General features: G+C 47.6%; 1 protein-coding gene across 4 annotated transcripts in view; it reads right to left on the bottom strand.

The window, feature by feature from the left end:
• Positions 1-23724, bottom strand: part of gramd4a (GRAM domain containing 4a) — a 39033-nt gene extending 15309 nt beyond the window's left edge. For 2 of the 4 annotated variants that reach the window (XM_076011514.1, XM_076011516.1), the window contains exons 1-4: positions 23342-23724; positions 18684-18897; positions 13743-13863; positions 923-1043 (exon numbers count right to left, since the gene is read on the bottom strand). In XM_076011514.1, the coding sequence (XP_075867629.1) occupies positions 923-1043; positions 13743-13863; positions 18684-18897; positions 23342-23370 (485 nt within the window). In that variant the 5' untranslated portion in view covers positions 23371-23724. Of the gene's footprint in view, positions 1-922; positions 1044-6150; positions 8078-13742; positions 13864-14004; positions 14146-18683; positions 18898-23341 lie in introns of those variants that run through there. The other 2 variants (XM_076011518.1, XM_076011517.1) reach the window with 2 other exon arrangements.
• Between the last annotated feature and the right edge of the window lie 23 nt (positions 23725-23747).

Below are 23747 nucleotides of genomic sequence, written 5' to 3'. Positions count from 1 at the left end.
TTTAAAAGTCATACTGACAGTGAAGAATTCAAATCATTTTGCTTAAAAAAGGAGAAATATGACAAAAAAAAAAAAAACCCTCTCAACCGGGATGGTTTAATTGTGGCTACCAGAACTCCTGACCTGCCTGTGTGATCAATCTGCTGACAGACAGGAGAAAAAAAAACCCTCCCAGGTTGCAGTTCACGAGTTCACCATTTAAATTCCTCAGGCCTCGTTCCTTTTTGCTTCTAATTACAGTTGGAGGGCGGCAGAGGAATTTCCCACTGGCAGGCGGCGGAACATCATCTGACCTCGCGCACGGAGCCGTGTACAAACACATCCTGTTTTTTTTTGTGGTGGTGGAGGGGGTGCACTCGGTGTCGGGTGACTCGGGTTTTCACCGACACCAGCAGAGCCCGCCGAGTCGCAGTGGGACAGACTGGGGGCGCGTGACTCACTCGTCTCGCTTCCTCTCATTTCTGACTGCCGTCACGACCCACAGACACACATCTGCGCGGGCGCTGCCTTCCGGCTGAGCGCTGCCTTCCGGCTGAGCACTGCCTTATTTGTTTGTTTGTTTGTTTGTTTGTTTTGTTTTCAGAAATGTGAAACTTTTTGGGGGGGCCAACGCACACATTAGCATAAATGCCCCCCCCCCCCCCCGAATTAGCTTCCAATAGCAGGAAACCTTCAACAGCCCTGCGGCACATCGCTGACCGGCCATCTTCATCTCCGTGCGTGCACAATGTGATGAAATTCAATTTCATAATCTCTGGGATTTAAAAACTGGGGTAATTTGTGCCAGATGTTAGACACATGTCGCCTGGCTTGACCTTTAATAACCTTCCATCTCGCTGAAGCAATGCCTAGTGAGTTTTTCAACCCCCAACGTACTCAATCGTATTCTAATCTACCACTGCTACTGCCATGACTGTCCTACCTGGACTTGACCACCTCGTTCATCTTCTGCTCCAGGTCTATCCTCTTGCTCCGCTCCCTCTCCAGCTCCTGCCGCAGCGAGTCCACATTGGTTTCTTCCCGCAGCTTCCTCAGCTCCTCCTCTGGACAGCACAGACACATGTGCGAATGGTCAGCATCTCAACTTTTGCGTAATTTAACAAAAAAAAGAAATGAAAAGAAGAAGAGACACTATTTGCGCGTGCTAGCAGGGTTACTATAGGACATCTGACAGTGTGGAGAAGAAAAGAAGAGGAAGAGGAAAAAAATATATATTTTAAAGGTCTCGTGCAAGAATTTGCTGATCTTCATTTTTCATCCTGGGCTTCATGTGGAGCAGCTTCGGAAAAAGAACAGCACAATTAGCCCCGTGTTTACTGCCCCCTGCAAAAAATGCATCTTACAAGTTTCCCACAATACTGATGCTCCGTGTCGGAAGGTGGAGCAACAGCAAGGCATCAGCGGAGTAACAAAGCCCTCCATGACATCACAAAGACATCACCTTCCAGCAATGCAAAATTGAGGGTGTATTTTCCAAAATGTGGCAGAAGAAAAAGCCGTAAAGGACGGAACATCCTCATGTCTTGCAAGTTCACCGACATGTTAGTGGCACGTTATTGCTGGAAGACACTGGTACAGTGGACTGTGCAAAAACATGCAACCTTAAAAAAAAGGTAAATTCTGAATCAGAAAATGAGAAAGAAAAACAGGAAATTGCAATTCCAAATTGTGAAATGGTTGTTATTGATTGACACAAAGGTCAGAAGACAGTTTTCAGTCCTCCCAGAATAAATAGAATGATTGGCTTTGCTACTTTGTTCTGGTTGCCCTTGTCCACAAACTCCCGACACGACGGGGTTTCGTGTGTCAAGTCTGTCAAAGCGCGTGGTGCCACATCAGCGGCGCCTCCTCCCTGCCCCTCGTCATCGGCTGAAAGGGACGCATGAATATTGGAGGAGCGACGGCCGGTGAAAGTGAGCGCACACGTGCGTCCGCGCTGCTGGCAAAACACATTTGGACGTCCGTTTCAGAAGATGGGGCTTTGTCAAAGTGTTTTATCCCGAGCATGAAGCACTTTAAGGCCTTTAACTAAAACAAAATTCAGTGGAAACTTGTCGAGTGAACTGGTGAAGGGAAGAGAAGTACAAGCTGACAACAGCGAGCGCAGTCTTAAAAGAGATGAGCGAGTGTGTTGGGTCAAGTTAACAGCAACTGAGGGACGTGCAAAACAGGAGTAAGTACTTGTAGCACTTGTGGCACTAGTTTAATCATTTAACAACACAACTTAGTGTAAATTAGCGCTACCTCCTGCAGCGCAACCACACAGTCATGAGTTCACTTTCTCAAATCTTACGACACATCGGATTCTAAGTGTGTAATATTTGGAGATTTCAAGAAGAAACAGCAACATCATCAAGTGGTTACATTTTAGATTGCACGCTCAACCACTGACCCTCCCCCTCCCGAGCTTGCCAGTAAACTACGGTGGTTTTTGCACACAAACCTGGATACCTCGTCCACCTACTTCTTCATTGGTTTATTTGAGAATGCGAGCATTCATCCTAAACACAGAACACGCTGTCAGGCAGCTGGATTGTCCACTACAGGCTTCCTTAGAAATATGGCGGTGCAAGATGGCAGCTAACTTGGAGCAAGACCCTTATTGATCTATGTGTATTCTTGTATATATAGGGTAAATAAGAACCCTTCTATGAGTAGTAAAACCCAGTTGTTTTTACTGTATTATGACTATTGACTTTAATGAATGTATTTATGGGCAGTATAATAAGCTTTTACCAAAGTAAAAACATATTTCTCAGGCCAATTAGCTCTATATAAATCAGGCCAAAGTTTACACACTGGACCTTTGAGACAATCAAAGTCTCTCGGACACTCCCACTGCTGTGACCCCTCGTCCTCCCTTTGGTACACCTGCTAGGTCGGTTGGCCATTGCCATGGATTAAGCAGTTTAGCAGTGGCAGCCGGGTTGGTCTGTGCCATGAGATACGGGTCCCTGACCGTAAACCTATTAGACAAATGACCACCGGGAGCAACGACGCGCCCTGGGTGGTGTCTGTGACGTCGAGGAGGGGGGTGATAGTTTGTGTTGCAATGAATGTGAATAATTGATGGTGACGCCAGTGGTGGTTTCATAATGTCCATTAACGGAGGGGAAAGGACTCGAGTAAACAAGCTGAAAGTGAACGAGCATCAAAATAAAAAGGTGGCTCTGAAATATATATTTTTTAATTATTATTATTCAATGGGGTGTCAAGACCCGAATCTGTTCACGGACAAAAGCTCACTTACACATCCGGCACCCAGAGAGCCACGCGTGCATTTATTTAGTTCTCCGTCTCCCTTTTAATAGCTCGGTTCACGGGGGAAATATCAGGCTTTCAGCCATCGAGCCCTCGCGCCGCCGCCAGCTCTCATTGTGTTCTTTTCCTACTGGAAACAGGTGAAAACAAGATCACTAAAAGTGTGTGAAAGCGAACAAACATGGCGCGGCTTTAAGCTCATTAAACACAAACAATGGGTTTCAAGACAGCGCAAGTCAAGGGGGGGGGGGGGGGGTGAATAAAGCATAATTACGGACAGACGTCTTCCTGGGATTCAGGCATCAGCCAATAGGCAACAACGAACTGGATAACACCTCTGTAAGTGTTAACGAGGACAGCGTGTCGAAATAGTTAGAGGAGCACGTTTTCACACCGCACAAAATGAACATAGAAAAATAAAAAGACAAACCACAGACAAAAAAAATTGTACTCAAGTTTGCAACATCCGAATTTGAAAATCAAAGATAAAAGTTGAACGGCAGAGACTCACAAGGCCAACATGCAACCTGAAGCATTTTAAACATGTTGTGTCATTGCGTCACCTGCTAGGCACGAAGCAACTGCTGCAAACTGCCGATTCGAAAACCACAGAAGACGGGGAGGCGAAACAGGAAGTGAGGGCAAGCCTTGCTGCTGCTAAAGGTGACAAGCACGGATGCTGCAGCATACGTTTTATTAACACTTTTGCATTGCTTTTGCATTTAAAAGAAACTGAGGGTTTCTCTCCAAAAAAATCAAATAAAATACAGTAAATACAATTTTTGCTTCACACCCACTGGCTGTTGCATGTTTTCACACCGAGACTCTAATCCCTCTCGCTGTTTTTGTCAGCGAGGGGGTAGCCAATTTCCTGCCCCCCGCGAGATACGATGCTCCAGACTTCAGAAGGCGCGTGATTATTTCTGTACACGCACAAACAATCTATAAGTTCTAGGGGGCTAGGGTTCTAGGGAACCCGCCGCCCTTTTCCTCTGCAAGGCTTCCTCCCTTCCACGCCGAGCGTTTCCTTTTCCCGCTCCAGAAATAGAGAGGCCTCTTCACACTTGATTCCACAGTGCTACCAGGATGCCCTCCACAATGCTCCTCACCCCTCCCCACACACACACCGACCACCACCTGCATGTAAGACCCAGCAGACAACGCCGCCGTGCAGCCGCGTGTCGGACATGGACAAATGGAGGAACGGCCCGTTTCCCTGCTCGGCATCAGATCGGCGTATTAATAACGCCGTCAACACGCCTGCTGTGCCGCTAAAATTAGATTGGCCGTCTTCTATATATAAATCTTAATTCTGGGTTACCATATCACCGGGTCCTCCAGGCCACTGTGAAAAGCTACTTATCAGCAACACAGACAGCAGATTAGCCAAAAGCCAGACAAGGAGATGTCACTTGGAATCGGGCAGATGTTCGAATTCACCCCCTCCTGCCCCCCGCCGCCAAAAAGTACAAAAATATTTGAAAAATGATGTCACCTGACAGCGACGATGGCTGGAGGTCAGAGGTGGGAAGTAAGGAAATAAACTACCTCTTCCTGCACTTAAGTAGATTTTTCAGTTATCTGTACTTCACTTCCTTTACTTTTACTCCCTACATTTGTACAAAAATATATGCACTGTACTATTGAGCTGTTGTGTATAAAAGTAGATCAAATTGATCCAGTGCTGAGTACCTCAGCATAGGGGTCACTCTTCAATTTTCAGTACAGAGAAAAATAAACATGTCGGGAAAAGAATTGGTTATTGTTATTAAATGTGTAAACGTTCAATAATAGCTGACTGGTTACAACCATTACTGATTACAGTTTGGTTAGGATGCAGTTAAAAAAGAAAAAAGAAAAAAAACTACAGTGAGAGTAGCAAAGGTGTTAGAATAATCCGGACTGAACTGGCACCAGAATCTAGATCCTTTTTGTCGCAACTTTTTCATTTTTTTCAAAATGATCAAGCCATGATGTCACGTCCAGCTGAGGAGTTGAAAATGACATTCGCCTGGGGCGAGGTTGGGTCTGTCGAGGAGTGAACCTGGACGCAGAGGAGACGGTTACCTAGACGGTTAGAGTGGAAAGGGAGATGGTCGGCTTCACGACTCATTACAGAGGACATTGAACCAGAGAAGAGTCTCGGTGGCAGGTGGGATGGAAGATAACAGAGATCATTTCCCAGATGAGGTTCCGATCTAAGATTGAAATAACTGATGTCGTGCCCTGGAGTCAAAATAAAGAAATAAATAAATCTTGATGTAATATCAAGTGCAATTAATGACGCATGAAAGTCTTCCTGACAACTTCTGCCAAACACAACGCATTAGAAAATAAACAGCGAGACGGACAAGAAAAGGTTCTTTCTTTGCCTTCTGATTACCACTGACGGCAAATACTTGTTTTGTCATATTCGTTTTAGATTAACAGCTCGCTGCCGTGTCTGGCAACGTGTGCCGTCATTAAAAATAATGATGCACATAATGATCAATAATTACCACTTGCAGACTAGAACCTCAGTACGGCCATTTAGTGTAAAACTATAAAAATATATTCATATTTAGGATTTCAAATTTACAACTACTGTGAGCATGAGGTTATAAAACCTTTAAAACATATAAAATTAACTACATTACGTAGCCCGTCATCAACAACAACATGAGTGCATTGCTCTTGCTTTAATTACTGCTGTGACTGTTGCTACGGTGGGCGGTGAGGGCCACGTTACACCCATTTAAAAACACATACAGGGAGAGCCTCTTCCTGCTCCCGGCTGTCCACATTTATCTGCATTTTCTCACCCGGGGGGACACTTCAATTTAGCAGCATTCAAGCAAAGCCAAGCGCGGGAGGTAGGGTGGGTGGAGGGGAGGGGGGCTAAAAACTTACTGAGGTTGAGGTTACTTTTGTGGCTTTTGATCTTATCCACGGCACCGCTGTAGAGCAGCTCGAAGCTGTCGAAGGTGCAGTCCTCCAGCCTGCACGAGCCAATCCGCCTCTGAAGCAGCTCCGTGCCCGGGACGCTGGCGCACGAGCGGGACGGCAGGGTGGCCGCCTTGGCTCGCTCCTGGAAGCGAGCCATGCCCAGGGCGGCTCAACTAACCGGATCGCGGCTGAGAAGCTCTTCAGCCCCGTTAAAGCTCCACATGGACGTCTACATCTCTGGACCGACTGCGTTTCCAAGCCTTGTCACAAGAGAGACCGCGAGGCTGCTGCTGCTGCTGCTGCTGCGGCCCTCTCAGCCAGAGTCATGGCCAGTGGTCAGCGTCGATCTGAGAGCATTGGGCACTTTGTAAAGGGAGAAGGAGGGCAGCAGAGGTGGGGAGAGGTGGGGCCGCACCGGGCGGCCAACGGGCTGAGGGGGCCGGGAATCTGAGATTTCTGAGCGCAGCCGAGCCGTCGGCGCGCGCACTGTGCGCGTCCAGCATTTATGTAAGAGATTTGCGACGCAATTTAGGAAAACGGTAGAACGCGCGCGCGGCGTCCGGCCTGATCTGTTTCGCTGCCATCGTGATGCATGAAGCTGTGCGTCCGCCAGCAAAGCGCAGGTCGCGTTTTCACGCCCCCGGCGGTGAAAGTTTTTCAAGACCTCCGAAAGGAAAAGTACTGAGGGTTTATCCAATCCAGGTCAGAGACAATGGCTTCTTTCATAGCCAGAAGGTGGGGGCACGGGGTGTGGGGGGGGGGCCTGCGGAGCGAGGGGGTGATGGAGAGAGAGGGAGATTCACATTGGACTCTCATTGTTCCCATTCTGGGTGGCGGGTTGACTGAGAGTGAAAGGGAAGCCCGGCCAGTGCGGTTTGCAGCTCATCTGCAGGTGTCAAAGTAACAGAAAGTTCTTTATATTGATAAAAAGGGACGTGAAATCATTAACATATTAATAAAAAAGTGTCAGTTTTTACTCTCTGGTATGTCCCCGAGGTTCTATTTGACAGCAAGGATGATGCAGAGCTCTTTAGTTTCACTTTCCTCCAGAAAAGCCCACTTCCATCCTCAATGTCTCCAGATGACCTAGATTTCATTTGCTTTTCTGACTTTCTTGTTCTTTCCCTCTCCCCACTCTGTCAACTTCTGACCGACTTCATGGCTAAATCCCAAACTTCGCACCCGGCATCAAACACAACAACGCTCTATCTTTGCCAGTAGCTTGTTCGTCACATGACTCCTTTGGCAGGGAAGGAGAAGAACTCAGACTAGTCTCAACAGGGCTCCTGTGTTTGAAATGCATGTAAATCGTCATGGTGATAACATCATTGCACGCTCGTTGAGCAGGGGTGGGAGCATCTGGTCGGCGGTAATTAACCATAATACGGTAACCATTATTGATATCTGCTCGAGATTGTGGAATCTTCAGGAAGCAACAGCATGTGATTGGACTCCGGTTCAATTATCTCCTCAAACTGTCTGCAAATTCATCAAGCATGTTGACATAGAGCCACAACCCCACCTGTTGCATTCGTCCAAGCGCACCTAAAGCACAGCTCTTACACTTGCAGCAGGATCAAATAGGAAAAACAGGTCTTGTGTAAATACATCTAAAACAAACAATAGAAAAATGTATCTTCCATGCAGCCAAGGCTCACCTCCGCCCTGGTGAGTTAATTTCCTCCTGGACAGAACTCATCTCGGCCAGAGCGAAATGAGGTTTCGACATGATTACCCTGCGGCATGTCCTGCAGCTGCCCGAGGAGGTAAATGAGTCATCAGCAGACCGTACAAGTGCCCAGTAATGAGTGTAGCGGACGTCCCAGCGGGTTGATTTTACCCAGGGTGACAAATTAAGACAAGTCACCTTTGTTTTCTGCAGTGGACAACATATCTATAGATCTATATATATATATATATATATATATATATATATATATATATATATATATATATATATACGCCTGTTTTCCAAGGGTGACACCTTCAGATTTTAAGTTATTCCCTTTTGAGTTGTCACCTTTTTGTATTTTAGGACAAAAAGATGAAAGAAATAAAATGCCACGCTTCAACCTGCCGTTTGCCTCCAACTTCTAGCGTCTCTTACTGCAAAAGCAGAAAAGATAAAGATAGAAATATTTGAATGGCTATTTATCAGGAATTTTTTTTTAGATTTTTCTTAACCAAGCTTGAGTGACCTCGACAAAAATCAACAGTGACTAAGCTGCATGCAAATACCAACACTGCTGCTGCAAACAACTATTAGCTATGTGTTAGTTGTGAGGACATGATTTGTCCTTTCAAAATTAAAGGCAGCTGATGTGCAACAGTTAACAGATAGCTTGACACAAGCCAACAACAAAGTAAAAAAAAAAAACAACAACAACAACAATTAAGCTTTACACTCTGTGGTAATTCTGTGGCTTTAACAAAAGGAGCAAGTAGCTCAAATTTATTGGTGGCTGGTTTTGGCCTTGACAGCATTTTCCATTTGCCAAGGTGAAGTGAATTTAAAGCAAACTTTTGAAAATGCACTAAAGAGAATTACAGGGAGTCGTGTTTTTTAGGTTTCTGTTTTGCTACATGTAAATGCACAATAAGTGATTCGTGCCTATTAAGTTCTCGCACCCCTAGTTGCGTCCTCCTTGTTGGTGTGATTAAGCTCATGGACTGAAAGTTAACTTCCGATTTGTGCGTCTGGAAAGGACCCGTTAGCCGCTGGTACGGTCTCACTGCCGACTGCAGAAGGCCCTCGGCGACACTGCGGCAGCAGCGGCAGGCATATTTGTGAGTAGCCGTTAAATGTGGGCCTGTGCGCCCCGCCGTGAAGTAGGACAGCAGCAGCCAGGACACGGCTATTGATCAGCCAGTCTCTGTGTTGTGCGCAGCGACGCCCTCGCAGTGACCTTCAACGCGTGACCTCAAAGCGTGATGGTTCTGCGACTCGCTGCCGTTCTCTAAAACACCATGGAACTGGGGGGGGGGGGCAAGCGCGCTCGATAAAGCCAATTAAAAGCGGGACACGTCGCGCGCTGCAATGTGAGAATATTGAAAGAGGGAAAATGTGCACACACAGCTTAAGGCCGACGGGTCGGGTCGGGCCGGGCCGGGGACGTCGCCGGGCGAAAAGTGCTTCAGAGGAGCGGAACGCAGGAGGCAGGAAAGCGGACGAGGGCGGACGTGGAGGAGACGGAGGAGGGAAGCAATAAAAGCTCGGCTCGTTTCATTACACCAGGTGATTTCCACCCGCACTTCCCTCTCCGCAGCCGGAAGAAGGGGTCAGTTTAGCTCCGTCCTCATCCCCCGCGGGACACATTCAGGTTGACGCTTCTCCTCCCGGCCCAGCACTGGTGACTAGAAGTATCTCGGAAACCATGGCAAAAAAAAGCCCAGCGCTCTGCGAGGTCTGCTGCTCCAGGCTGCTTATCGCGGCCGCTGCCGTTTCTTGTTTTCAAGCCTTAAAGCTCGTCAATGAATGTCTTCCGGATGCTCTTTGTGCTAAAACATCATTTTAAAGTCTCTTTTTAGACATTATACACCGACTAGATGCAGTTTCAGGAATCTGCCCTTTGTGATGTCACAACGAGCAAGTCTTCGGGTTCAGATATCGGCGTGATTTTCAGTGTTTGGACACTAGATGGCTTTACATGAGACTAAGGGCCAATTCCAATTCCTCCCTTAACTCCTCAATCTCAACCCTCGCCCTTAAATCTCAATCTTTGGCCCTCAAAAATAAGTGTAAGGGTATCTTGTGACTTAGAAATGGGACACCCCTTAAGTGCAGTTACGTCTTCAGACTGTGGGGGGCGGCCTTACGCCAAAGCTACGCCCAGTCAGTCAAGAAGACGACGACGACGAAGAAGAAGAAGGAGAAAAAGAAGAAGACGACTAAAAAGAAGAAGTCCTCCGTCGCTACACAACGACGTATACAAGTAACGCGAAGCCGGGACCACCGGTCCAGCTGACAAGCATCGTAAAGTTAAAAAAAAAAAAATGTTACGCAACAACGATGTCAATAATCCATAAAAAAGTCTCAAACTAAGACAATAAAATGGTTTTGCAATATTTATATCTTTATTAACTAAGAAAATACTTCCATTTGTAGCTCGCTTTTTTCATCGCCATTTTTCGAAGATGTCTTGGCGAAAATACACAATGCCTTCTGGGTAGCCCTGACTCCCAAGGGTGGTGCCGGAGAATCTCAATATTGAGGGCGATACAGCCCTGAAACTCCTCCCTTAACTTGACGTTCTTAGAATCGGGACAGCACTTGCACCTCGTGGGAGCGCGCATTTTTGAGATTGAGGGTTGAGATTGAGGGTTAAGGGAGGAATTGGAATTCACCCAGACAATGTTTTGGGGTTGGACACTGTGAAGATCGCTTTTTATTCATAACCTTGAGAAAACCGTGCAGAGCTGGTGCAAAATCAACAGCATGGTCAGCCCAAAACCCAACTGCCCTGACCGCACACTCCCACAGAGAAGGAGACCCCTAGAAACTGGGACCATTTTCTGACTCAGGCAGTGATTTGCAGTGAAGCCACTTCTTATAAATACAAAACAAACCAATAAGAAGAAGGGACCCATTAGTTTTGGGTCATGTGACTTGAAAAAGAGCTCAACGACTCAAGACTCATTATGCATTCATTCTCAAGACGGAGTGGCACAGCCTAACAAACAACTGTAATTACTTACTTACTGTGTGTGTGTGTGTTTGTGTGAGTGTGTGTGTGTGTCTCTTGTGCAGACAGCGATGCTTGAAGAGCAAAAGGAAAACAAATGAGAGGAAGGGACGAAATAATGACCACACCAAAAAAAAAAAAAAAAAAAAAGTGAAATAATGGCCGCAGCAGTAATAGCAGAGGTCAATCAGACCCTCCCACGAATACATCCACGTCGGTGTGCGTCCAACGTCCGGGAACATGGTGACAAATGAACTAATGGAGCGCCCTCAGAATAGCACCGGCCGTTTGTCGCCACTGGCAGGGAGGAAGAAGGTGAGAGTGACCGCACACACACACACACACACACACACACACACACACACACACACACACACACACACACACACACACACACACACACACACACACACACACACACACACACACACACACACACACACACACACACACACACAGGAAACTCCTGAGAATGCCGGAGACAATATTCCAGAGTCGACCTGTTTGTTTTGGGCACGCAGCGCCGGGGCCTCCGCCATTATTTTCGACAGCAGTGAGAAAGATGTCAGCAGGGGAGGGAGAGCGAGAGAGAGAGAGAGAGAGAGAGAGAGCGTGAACACACCCACGCTCGGCTCCCTGTGTGTGAAAGACTTCCAAGAAGCTTAAATAATTTCTCAGGTGCTGCAACAAGAAAAAAAACAACACCCGTTCTGGGATCTCGGAAAGACTGCCAGTCTCGTATTCTTGCTGCGGGGGAGCCAGAACATCATCTGATGTTCGGAGGTGGAGAAGCCACGCCGTCAGCTGGAAAGGTCAGCAGAGCCTCAGCGCGAGCCCAGGAGGAGAGAGGAGCATTTAAATGCTAACGGTGGCGTGAGTGCCGGATCTCAGTTGCTTGTCGCCACCGCCACCGCCGTTACAGCCTGAACCATGTGATGAATATTTTAGCCACTCCAACTACCGCTGCTTCCATGGCAGCCAATAAAAACACATTTATTCGAGCGGAGAGGTGGAATCCCAGTCAACGCTCATTAGCATCCACCAACAAAGCCGGTTAGATGTAGGATGAGTTAAACTGAGGAAGCAACGGCGCAAATCAATCAAAGTCCTCCGCTGCTCACCCTCTCAGGGCTGGCCAGTGAGCCAGACTTTAACATTCCAACCATGAGTTCGGCCTCCCTTCATCATAAAAGCAACAAGAAGATGACAAGTGATTTATTATTATTGGCAAATGTAGTGCTCCCTGAGACGCATGTGTGTGTGTGTGTGTGTGTGTGTGTGTGTGTTATGGAACTGCTGCATGCTCTGCACACACACTTCCTGGTGCATGGAGTCACGAGAACAAAAAACACAAAACAAAACCCTATCCCTGCTGTAGTTCAAGGATTCCAGTGTGGTTTACACGCATGGAGACACAAACCCCACGACAGGTTATAGTACACAACTGAAAGATGGAGATGAGGAAGAATGCACCTGCTGCTCTCTTTGTTGTGGAAAGTTAAAGACACATTTGCCACAACAAACATTTGGGGGGTTTTTTGGGTTGTTTTTTTCAATGTTATGTATGTTTCCAAAAAGCCATTACGCAACACATAAACCTTAAACGTCACGGCACAAGGAGCCTTTTCTTTACCCCGGACTAATCTGACTTGCTTTAAGTAACCGTACAGACAGAGCCATAGGTGCAAATCCGCATTCATCTCTTTGCTTAACGCCATGGGGGAATGCGGACTCAGGGTCTGAGCCCAGGAAAACAGAGCAGAGCGCAAAAAAGAAAAGAAGGAAAATGACATCCCGCGATGCCCGAGTGCACCACACATATATCACAACTCCATTAGGTGCCAACGCACTCCTGCTCTGCTGGCACTCCCTCAACCCTCATCACTAGAACTGCGACACAAAGGGAAAAGAATGAAGTCTCAGGTTGGTCGATGGGAGGCAGCGAAGAGAGAGAGAGAGAGAGAGAGAGAGAGAGCGAGAGAGAGAGAGAGAGAGAAGGGTCCTTGAAAAGACAGACTGACTGGACTGAAGTGGGTCTGGCCTGGGGGGGTTCTTGTCTCTCACACTGTCACTCTACACATCTGCGCCTCTGCACGCAGTCCAGGTCCAGTCCAGTCTGGACCACCCACCGCATGACATCAAGCATGGTCGCTTCATCTGTGTTTGTGTTAGTTTGCTAAAAAAAAAAACCACAGAAAATCTGATGTGCTTCTTTGGCCACAGAGGGCTGTGCTTTACTTGATGCTGCAGCAGTGACACACAAAAAAACATTGCAACAGCCTCCAAGGGAAAGACGATCGGGATGGAAGGTATTCCCTCAATGGGTACCGGCTGAGGAAAATTAAAAACTTGCAAAAGTGGGTCAACTTTGCAGGTGCACCAGTTGTTTGTGGGTGCAGAAACTCGACAACCACGAATGTTAATATTCTGTTTTTCGTGCGAATCCAACCTTGCTTCAAGGGAAACGCAGCACGAAGAGCTCATGAGGGTCGACGCTGGTGAGAATGTACGACCTCGTGAGGGTCTGGTGGCACCACATCTACAACAGGTCTGAGTGCAGTTTGTCGACTTTGTTCAAAAATTAATGTATGACTAACAGGAGCTGCAGCAGAGCAACGAATTTGCAACCAGAAAGAAAAAAAAAAGGCCAAACCTCAAATGAAAAACAGGGAACAAAGCGAGACAAGGAAAAAGTAAAATGCTGGAAAAGCTGCACGTCCAGAGAGTTTGAAAACAACGTTGAATGAAAGTGACTCACACGGCCGAGAGGTTTAAAGAAATAATCGGGATGTACGGCAACGACGACAGTAACGGGTGCAGAGAGTTTCCACCGAGTGAATTCCGAGCGTTCGCCGTGACGGTCGTGCTACTCACGGAGGAAGTGTTTCTCCAATAAGGCGATTTCCAGGTGACCTTTGACCTCGTTGAGCCGGTCAGACTCCGTCCGCTGGAACTCCTGGATGGCCGTGGCCATGATGGGAGACCCCGAGCCCGCCTGTGCAGGAGGAGAAGAAGCACACACACACACAGGGGCATGAAGAACAAAACTCAGTGACTCAACAAATAACAACAACAACAACAACAAGATGAAGGCAGTCACTGACACCCCATAATAAACACTGCTGCTGTGACTCACTCGTCCTGGAACGGTCCAGCTGGTGCGAGGCAGGGGGGAGAATTAAAAAAAGAAAGAAAAAGAGGAAACACCCCTCCAAACCCTCCCCCTCCTCTTCTCTCCCAGCTAGAGCAAAAGTGATGAGTCACTGGCGTCCCGACGACGGCTCCTCGCTCCTCGCCCCTCCGACAACCTACGCTACTTTTTCACTGACGCGTGGAGGTGGAACGTGAGGGGGAGAGGAGAGCAGAGGAGAGGAGAGGAGGTGCGGACGAAGGGAAGGACAGCTGGAGGAGGGACGGAGGGAGGGAAGGGGAGAGGATGATGATGATGATGATGATGATAATGATAATGATGATGGCGGCGACGAGGGCTGCAGGTCGAGCGCTACGGCAGAGGGGGTCCTTTGAAAAAAATAAAATAAGAACGACGCTCTGCTGCATCTCGCTGGCGGGCACAAAAACGTGCTCGGCATGCGCAAGGACGAGAGCGAGAGAGAGAGAGAGAGAGAGAGAGAGAGAGAGAGAGAGAGAGAGAGCGAGAGAGAGAGAGAGAGAGAGCAAGAGCAGCAGCGAGTCAGAGAGAGAGAGAGAGAGAGAGAGACAGGCAGAGAGAGAGAGAGCAAGAGCAGCAGGGAGTCAGAGAGGGAGGGAGAGAGAGAGAGAGAGAGAGGGAGAGAGAGAGAGAGAGAGAGAGAGAGCAGCAGCGAGTCAGAGAGGGAGGGAGACAGAGAGACAGAGACAGACAGAGAGAGAGACAGACAGACAGACAGAGACAGAGAGACAGACAGAGAGAGAGAGAGAGAGAGAGAGACAGACAGAGAGAGAGAGAGCAGCAGCGAGTCAGAGAGAGAGGGAGAGGGAGAGAGAGAGAGCAGCGGCGAGTCAGAGAGAGAGGGAGAGGGAGAGAGAGAGAGAGCAGCAGCGAGTCAGAGAGGGAGGGAGCAGAAAACTTGGCTTGGAGGCAGCGAGGGTGCTCCTGGACTGACTGCAGGGGCACTTCAGAGAGTAGAACAGAGGGGGGTCTGGGGGGGAGCGAGGGGGGAGGAGTTAAAGAGACAACTCGGCCAGCACGGCGCCAGGGCGAGATGCGCTTCAGCCCCGCCAGCCCACCATCACTTCGCTGCCTCCAGGTTGTGAAAAGCGGGTCAGGCCCTGACGTCACGCCGTGGAAGATTATCAGCTGATTAATCACACACCTCCCCCTCCCCCCAACCCTGCCCCAGGCCCCTCCCCCAGAGCCTCCACACACAGCCAACGTCTGCAGGACGTCAGGTTAGCCTTGCGTCACGGCAGCGGGCCGTTACTGAACCGCCACTGGGTGCGGACGCACCAACGACGGGCACAGTGAGCATTTGGAGGTCGTTTCATCCACAGTTCGGCCTCACATCAGGCAAAGAAAAACTGGCAGAAATATTTCAATATCAAGTTTACTTAGACGTCACCAGATTCTTGCAAGTGGCCTTTGGCCTCTGCAATGACGAGAGGTGCTCAAAGCGCTGCTCATTGGCTTCCAGACAGTTTATGCATCCGGCCAACTGCTGCTTGGGTGACCTTTCTTACCTCAACACTTGTTGACGCTACATTGATGAGGGTAGCGCCACCTGTTGGGAAAACATCGTCCAACAGTACGCAGTGTTTTCGTAATTTGATCAAACATCCAAGGAGGCATCTGGATGTATCGAAGTACTGATACAAATGAACTCTTAATGCAAGGTTTTCTTTTCCTGATGTGTGTTTACATTATTTTAGCTGACTGTACATGTAGCAACCAACTACACCCAATGAGAGTTCAACATTAATTTAACTGATGTGGGAAGACCAGCTTGCCCTAAAATAAAATGAATTGGTGTTTAAAGCTCATGTTCCTCATTACTCCCATCTTTTATCATTGACTCAATTACTTTCCGTTTCAGCCGAACAGCTGGAGAAATATTGATGTTATTATCTCCCTTCTGTGTCCTGTGAATGCCAGTGCTTTTAAATTCTCTGCGGTTTCACGAGGCAAACCCAGTGGGGGGGGGGGGGGGGGGGGGGGGGGATGGGATTTCACACGGCAAGGAAAAAACACCTAAAAATGTTCAAGGGAGATTTCAGTAAATTCTCCCCTAATGGCTGCACATACTAGAAGTGAAGCCTGACAGTCCAAACTTCTATTTTTTTTTTTTGTTTTTTTTTACTTTGGCTGACTTGCCAACCACCCTCGCACCCTGGCGCAGTCTGACTTACTGGCAAATCTGTCGTTTCCCAACATGACAGAAATTCTGCATCTCGCTGCTTTTAAGGAACAACGTCAACGCTTGAGCTCAGCAGCAGCAGCAGCTAAAGTGCATTTATCCAAACTGTGAAGCTAAATGGGGAGGGAGGGTCCAACAAGCTAGTTCAGTAATAATACCGACACCCGTCATGTGAAGCCGTCTGTTAGGGGAAATCAAACTATTTTTCACCTGCTTCTCTACAAGTGAGTACCACCACGTTCCCATTGTGTAGCGTTGCTGATTAACGTGCACCAGCTCTGCTGCCAGTGGAGAACATCTTAATATTTACACGTCCAAATGCCAAACAATATTGTTGTATGTGTAATGCAGAACACCCCATCAGAATATACCGCTCACATGACGGCTCTGCAACACAGCCGGAATGCGGCAAACACACAAAACTTTGTGCGGCGTTTCTGCGGGGTCATTTGCGGTCGAGTGTGCGACGGATGAACGGCAGCTGCGTGGTGACGTTCTGCCTGTTTAGTATTGATGGCGCAGGCTAGTTTGCCAGGGGAAAAAAGAGCTTAGTGCATGGATTGCACATCGGTAATGAAGATGAGACTAATGCCCAGATCATGTGACCTGGTCCTGGAAGGGGGGGGGTGAGATATCCTAACCCTTAGAATGATCCTTTTTCTGTTTGTTTTTTAAAGTGACTAAAATACTCTGAAAAGTACTGCAGAAAACATATTCATTACGAGTATTGTCAGCATTATTTGTATTGTTATGAGTATTACTATTATGACAGTCAATCCGGCAAAGCTGCAGTGAGTCAATGGGGACGGGCTAAGTACTACACAGGGCCAGGCTTCCACCGTGCAACCAGTGATGCAACAGCTTTGTGGGAGAGACAGTGCGGCTCAAGTTGTGTGGTTGTGTGTTTGCATGCATGCATGCATGTGTGTGTGTGTGTGTGTGTGTGTGTGTGTGTGTGTGTGTGTGTGTGTCCCAGCGGGCATAAAAAGTCCTCCCGGTCTATTTCGGGTCTCCCAGACTGTGACTCATCAGTGCCGTGATGTGGGTGCAATGCTGGGGCCAGGCCGGCAGCGGCGCAGCGGCGCAGTGGCGCAGCGACACAAAACAGTGCAACTCTCAGACGAGACCTCGCCGCCGCCGAGAGGAGCGCACGTGCCATCCGAGTCAGGATGGCCCAGTGACGGGCCGAGGGAAGCGCACACGCAGCGTGAAACCAGCGGCACAGTTTGATGCTGTGTTATTTTTGATGACTCGCAGCGAGCGACGCGTCGAGGCTGCCAAGACAGAGAGGACACTGCGTTGGATGCCGATGGTGGTTCTGTTTGGTTGCCATCTCCGAAGCCACGGGCCGACTCTTTGTGGAAGATTTGAATTTGAAGAAAAAAAAAGAAAGTGTTCAGTTCAAGTCATGGCACAGAACCTGCACAATCTCCTGAAAGAATGACTGTGATTTGCGGTTATATCATAAATACATTGTATAATGAGTGCACCTGACAGAAAGCGCGGACGCGTTATTGTTTTGTTTTGTTTTCATTTTTATAGACTGCTCGTGCCATTCGCGACTCAACCACCCAAACTTTGCCAGTTTCGAACAGCACCTCCTTCCTGCGCGTGCTCCATTTGAATGGAAAACGTACCCAGTATGCCACGTCACCTGGAAGCCAGTAGCAGCAGATGATTTCTTGCACCCAGGCACGGAGGTCGCGGTGCAAATCGCAGCTCTGCTCGTGTTACACAATGGTGCGAGGTCGCGTGGTGGCGCCGGTGTCATTCACCGCCGCGCAGCAACTACATGGGCCTCTGATGTTGTATTTGATGATAAACTGACCAATTCATAATCCACCACTGTGGAGGGTATGATGATGTGTTTAGCCAAGAACGAAGACTTGGTGTGTGTGTGTGTGTGTGTGTGTGTGTGTGTGTGTGTGTGTGTGTGTGTGTGTGTGTGTGTGAGAGGGGTGGGGGGGGGGACTAGACTTGATGAAATCGAACAGCATCTCAGGGTGGGAGAGACGATCTATATATAAAAAAAAAAAACACCAATCGGATTTGTTGGGCACAGTTGTGGCAGGGGGTGGGGGGTGGGGGGGGTTCTCCCCCATTCTGCCTCTCTATTCCCCCCTCCGCTTCTTTGAGTCCAATCTACTGAGGATTAATTCCAGCTCTCGCCCGCTTTTTCACTTTGTCCGGCTTTAATCTTTCCCAACTCTTCAATTTTTTTCCCCCGGCCGTCACCGTGGCGTTTCATCTCACCGACGCGTTTATTTTTTTCTGCAGCGCACGGCTGTTTCTATCCCTTCTGGGGTGGGGAGGGGTGCTCTTCATCCTTTAATTTCATTGAGTTCAAGGCGTTAACAGCTTTCCCATCTCAAGGTTCTCAATAAAGAGGCGACTGCTCTTTTTGTCCCTGGGGTCAGAGCGTTGTAAAGCAATAATGACACATAAAGGACTTTCTTGGTCTTACGGGGTCTCGCAGGAGCTCATCGGCATCTCGCGGGGCCGTCCTGGGCTTCAGCTGCACGTCGTCGCTACATTCGTTGTCGGAGGCGGGCGGCGACTCGGCCAGGTCGGGGAAGTCCTCTCTCGTCCTGGGGCCCCGGAAGCGGATTTTGTCCAGGCGCTTTAGCATGGTCAACACCGCGCACCTGGGCTTTACCTTAACATGGTGGACGGCAACCCTGCAAGGACAAAAACAGTTTTTAAAAACATATCTTTTCTTTGCTTTTTTGTCCCCTGTTTAAACGGTTTCCAATGGCTTTTGCATTGCGATTGCTGGCATATGGCAGCTGTTCCGCCCTTTTTCTGAACATCATCCTAATCCACAGTGTGGGGGCAGTGGAAGCTGGGATGCAGGGAACATGTCAGGCGTGTGTCCTACGTCCGCCACACATTTGGCAAGAGCCGAAGGCCGCTGCCTAAAATAGAAAAATGTCAATGTGTAGCGGGTTCCAATCAATTTGTGGCGGCCTGCCACAATTAAATGAACGTATACAAAACCATTTTTAGGCCTCACCGCCCTCACCCCCACCCCAGGAATCTCCAGCAGCCACAAGTAGTATTTCTTAACCAGGAGATGACAGTGACCCCCTTTATTCCAGACACGCTAACTAGTTTAGTCTCAGTCAGGAGAAATCACGAGACAGACACACACACACACACACACACACACACACACACACACGGTTAAGGTAACAAAAATACAAAAAAAAAAGATTGTCAAGGATGTCACTGCAACCTGAAGCTTCTACTACTTTAACACTGCTTCTTTCTCTTCTTCTATTTCTTTTCCATGACATCGCTCGCGCCATCGTCACGGGATGGAAGCAAAAGTGTTTCATTTTGATTGACAGAAGGGGGAGGAGGAGGAGGAAGAGGAGGAGGACCAAAGTTTTCCTCCAACCAGTCCGACCGACAACACAAGCCATCACGACACGCGGCCACATAATAGTGGAAAATACAGAGGTGAGCAGCAGGTCAGTCCTTTGTCGCTGAAGGTCGAATGGAAACCCGGCCGGGCGCCTGCCGCTGTGGGCGCTCCTCTCCTTTTTGTCAGGCACGATCTCTGACGTGCTGTTTGCGAGGAAAACTGGAGGCAAAAGTAAATAAATAAATCAAGAAACGCTATTGGCTTAAATCATGATGTAGAATGTATTCGTTAGCCAGATTCTTTATGTATCGCTGCATGATGCAAATGGCAAATTGGCTTCTGTAGCCGAGTACCACGATTCAAATACAGACAGGCGGCTCGCATAAATTAAAACCGCTGGGATGAATAAACTTTACATCTCACCTACTGTGAGTTACAGTAATCAAACCGCAATAATTCACCCTTTACGCAAAAAACCTAATATTTATGAAACACAGTCACAACAGACCAACACACTCTCCTGCTCTTAAAGGACTTTCTTTCTAGGTCCATCTCCACGATTTTATTCTCTTTTTTAAGGGTCTCCTTCTTCACTTAAGAGGTTTGCATGAGAAAAAGCACGTTGGATAAGAGCATTAGAGGATGAAAGGGGAACAGGCAGGGGCTGACAGGGCTTAAGCGCAGGGTCTCACCGCTGTCAAGGTTCCTCACAACATTTTGTTACAGTTCTTCAGTCGAGTTCAAACACTATCACACATTTTCTTTTTCTTAAACCAACAGTTTCCTGAAGAGACATGTTGGATGCAATAAGAAAGAAAGTGGTGTCCAGACTGTTACCCTTGTTCACAAGCAGACTGTTTCATTGTAAAACGCGCGCGCGCGTGTGTGTGTGCGCGCACTTAGATGTGTCTGGGTAATCTTCTGCTAATGACCCGTAGTAGCTGGGGGTTACTCTCGATCACACACACACACACACACACACACACACACACACACACACACACACACACACACACACACACACACACACACACACACACACACACACACACACACACACACACACACACACACACAGGCAGCCAATCGCAGTCCACCATGCTTCGCAGGCAACCTAAAGCTCTACATAACAGTCCCTTGTATTTCCAGAGGAGCAGTAACATTAAAGGAATCACCCGACACTGCTTGTGTAGTTGTTACCCGAGCGGAAAGGAAAACTTGACCAGCAGAATGTCAGCAGCCTATTTTTATCTCCTATCATGGAAGGCCGTCTAGGAAATCCTCCGGATCAAACGGTGAACCTTAAAAACTGACATATCCAATAGTTCCAGATTGATTTTAACCTTCCACAAGTTTACAGTGAAGTTTCTAGTCTGGTTTTAATAATGTAGCTTTTTCAAAATTCTCTGAAAGGACACTCAGCATTGAATTATGACAGTGTGCTCACATCTTCACCAAGAAACGTTAATTAGACAGTTGAGCTCATATTTCCAAGCGAGCAGCCCTTCTGTTGTTCAACAGCATTCATCAAAGTTGCAAGATTTGTAGAGAGAGAAAAAATCTGAATCCACGAAGGAAGACGCAGAAGTTCGGGGCTTTGCAGCGCTCCTATCGGAAGCCCTGTGAATGACGTCACGTTTTCATCAAGCCGACTTTCATTTGAAATCACACCACCCCAGGGACGGAGCAGGAGGAAGGGAGGAGTCTGGCAATATGATGAACTTTAATTAGGCCGATTAGACACATTCCACTATGTTTGCAAGCAGATGTTACACAAGGGCCTCACTGCAGCCACCCAGCCAAATAATTTGGGCACAAAAATAATAAAGAAATGATAAAGAAAGGGATGAAGAAGAATGTCCTCGCTTTCATCCCGCCCACTAATGCAGCCCCACGGGCAATGTTTAGTTGGCTGAACACAAATACAAGTCCTATTGCGGAATTCATTTTTTCCTCTATTCAAATCAAGCAGCATGTGCACTTCATCTCGGCATTTACTGCAGTTTTTCTAACAGTGCATAGTTTATTTTCTGAGGGGTAAAAAAATAAATCACAGCACCATTTTCTTGGCATTTAAAGAATGATAAAACAAGACCGGACAGAAACAAAAAACAGAATGGAGAAACATTCATGACGGCTATCTCTGTTGCATGCAATTTCTTTCAAACTGTGAGCAATCAGAATTTTCATTTGAATTAGAATGTGTGTGAAATAAAAAATACACCATGAAAGGTTTCAGGTAGAGCTCCGAGTCGGGCTCTCAGTCTAACCGCACTGACCAAAGGTGTTGTCCTCGCTGCTCAAGTCATAATAGCAAAACCCTATTTAAACATGCACCGCATATGCTTGCGCTGAATAAACACAACCTCACCGACCATCATCTCAGAAAGCATGGAGTACTTAACGTAATGCAATTAGATTGTGCAGCAGCTGGGAACATTTAGAATAATGTGTTCAGAATGCTAAACCCAACCTCCTGTGATAAAAGTAGACACAACATAGAGCGAGAGGAACCTCGATGACCTCAACATTGCCTTTGCACCCTCCTATATTTCACCTACTGGTTACATAAACAAGGATATAATCAATCAATACGCCCCATAACAACTAGTCAATCTGTCCTCTCCCTCTCACAAATTGGATGTTGACTGATGGGGGGAAACGGAAACACACAGAGGAACAATGTGGGATCACTTGGAGGGCGGAAACACTCGCCTCTCATCACTTTCACTGACAGGAGCACAAATTAAATCTTGGCATGGCAGCTTTAAAAAGGAGGGAGGCATGAAAACATTCGTAGAAAAACGTTCCGCTCTCAGTGCATTTACTTCGTGACATTATGATTGCTGCTGTTTTTTTTTTTTTTATGCCACTTTTCTTCTGCAATTCGGCAAAACGTGACACTGCTCTTACCGTCTGAGGTTTTCAGCAGAAATGTAAAATTCTATTTTACATTTTTATTTTAAATGTTTAAAATTCCTACATTTTATTTTTACATCTTTATTTTAAATTATACATTTCGGAATTTATCAAAAGAGAAAGGAACAAGTGAGGCGGCGCCGCCCCTCACTGACAGTAAATATGATGTTCAACACATAGGCAAAACGGCAACTGATGCAGACATGGCGTTGTATCACTGTATTCCAAATATTCGAATTATGACGCATGTTTACGTAACTTTCCTTTGGCGGCACAGCAGACACGACGTGTGTGAATAAGAGCACCTTGAGAACGCACAATCTGTGCAAACAGCGGCTGCCGAAAATGTGTCAAAACAGAGGAGAACCAAATTACGGCATGTCGCGTCACTGACAAGCAGAAAACATTCCATGTTTACCGCACCTAAGAAAGAAAATTGACATTGCACACTGACAACGATGCCACAGTTTAGTTACAGTTGACGCCTCCATTCAGTGCGCGACATTAGCGGGAGAATGCAGCTGAAAAACAAATGCACCGTTACAATTGAGCACTCGCGGCAAGCACGTGAATTAAGACGCGTCTTTGGTATGAGGCCTCACTCAAGCAAAGCAGTCGGACATTTTAAAAAAATAAAATAAAATTATCCCTCTTTCTCTCTCTCCCTCTCGCAACAATAACACGACATAATTTGCATGTTTTTTGGGAGGGGGGGGGGGGGTAACCCGCGAATAGTCAAGTCACTTGACACAAAACAATACCCGAACCACAATGGTCCACTAACGACCGACATTTGAAGGACACGGTGAGGGATGTGTGGGGTGGAATGTCCTTACCCAGCACGTAAATCGTAGCAAAGTTTCATGAACACTGAGATTGCCTCTAGTCCGCTTTATCCGTCGGTACACCTGCTGCTCAGGGCGTCCAAATTAGCGGCGCCAGTGAGTGTCGCGGCGAAAACTGCTCACTCGGTCCATGCATCCCCAAGTGGAACCGTTAAGAGCTTTTCAGTCCTGAACTGTGACTGTTCGTCCACGGCTGAGTGCCGAGGGGCGGTGACACCGGGCGGGAAAGAGAGTGAAAATAAAATTAGGAAGAAAAAAAAAAACCCGCGAGCTTTCACTTCGCTCGGCTCATGCAGCGACTGTCTTCTTCGCCTCTTGTTGATCTCACAGGAGCGGCCGCCGGGGAGCGAGCAAACAGGGCCGAGGAAACGTCGTCAGTGTTCGCGATCGCTCGTTT

This window comes from Nelusetta ayraudi, unplaced genomic scaffold (assembly GCF_046127955.1).
Source record: "Nelusetta ayraudi isolate G7.1 ecotype Tasmania unplaced genomic scaffold, CSIRO-AGI_Nayr_v1 ptg000135l, whole genome shotgun sequence".
NCBI lineage: Eukaryota > Metazoa > Chordata > Actinopteri > Tetraodontiformes > Monacanthidae > Nelusetta > Nelusetta ayraudi.
The sequence above is the reverse complement of the archived record's forward strand: the minus strand, read 5'-3'. Positions and strand labels throughout refer to the sequence as shown.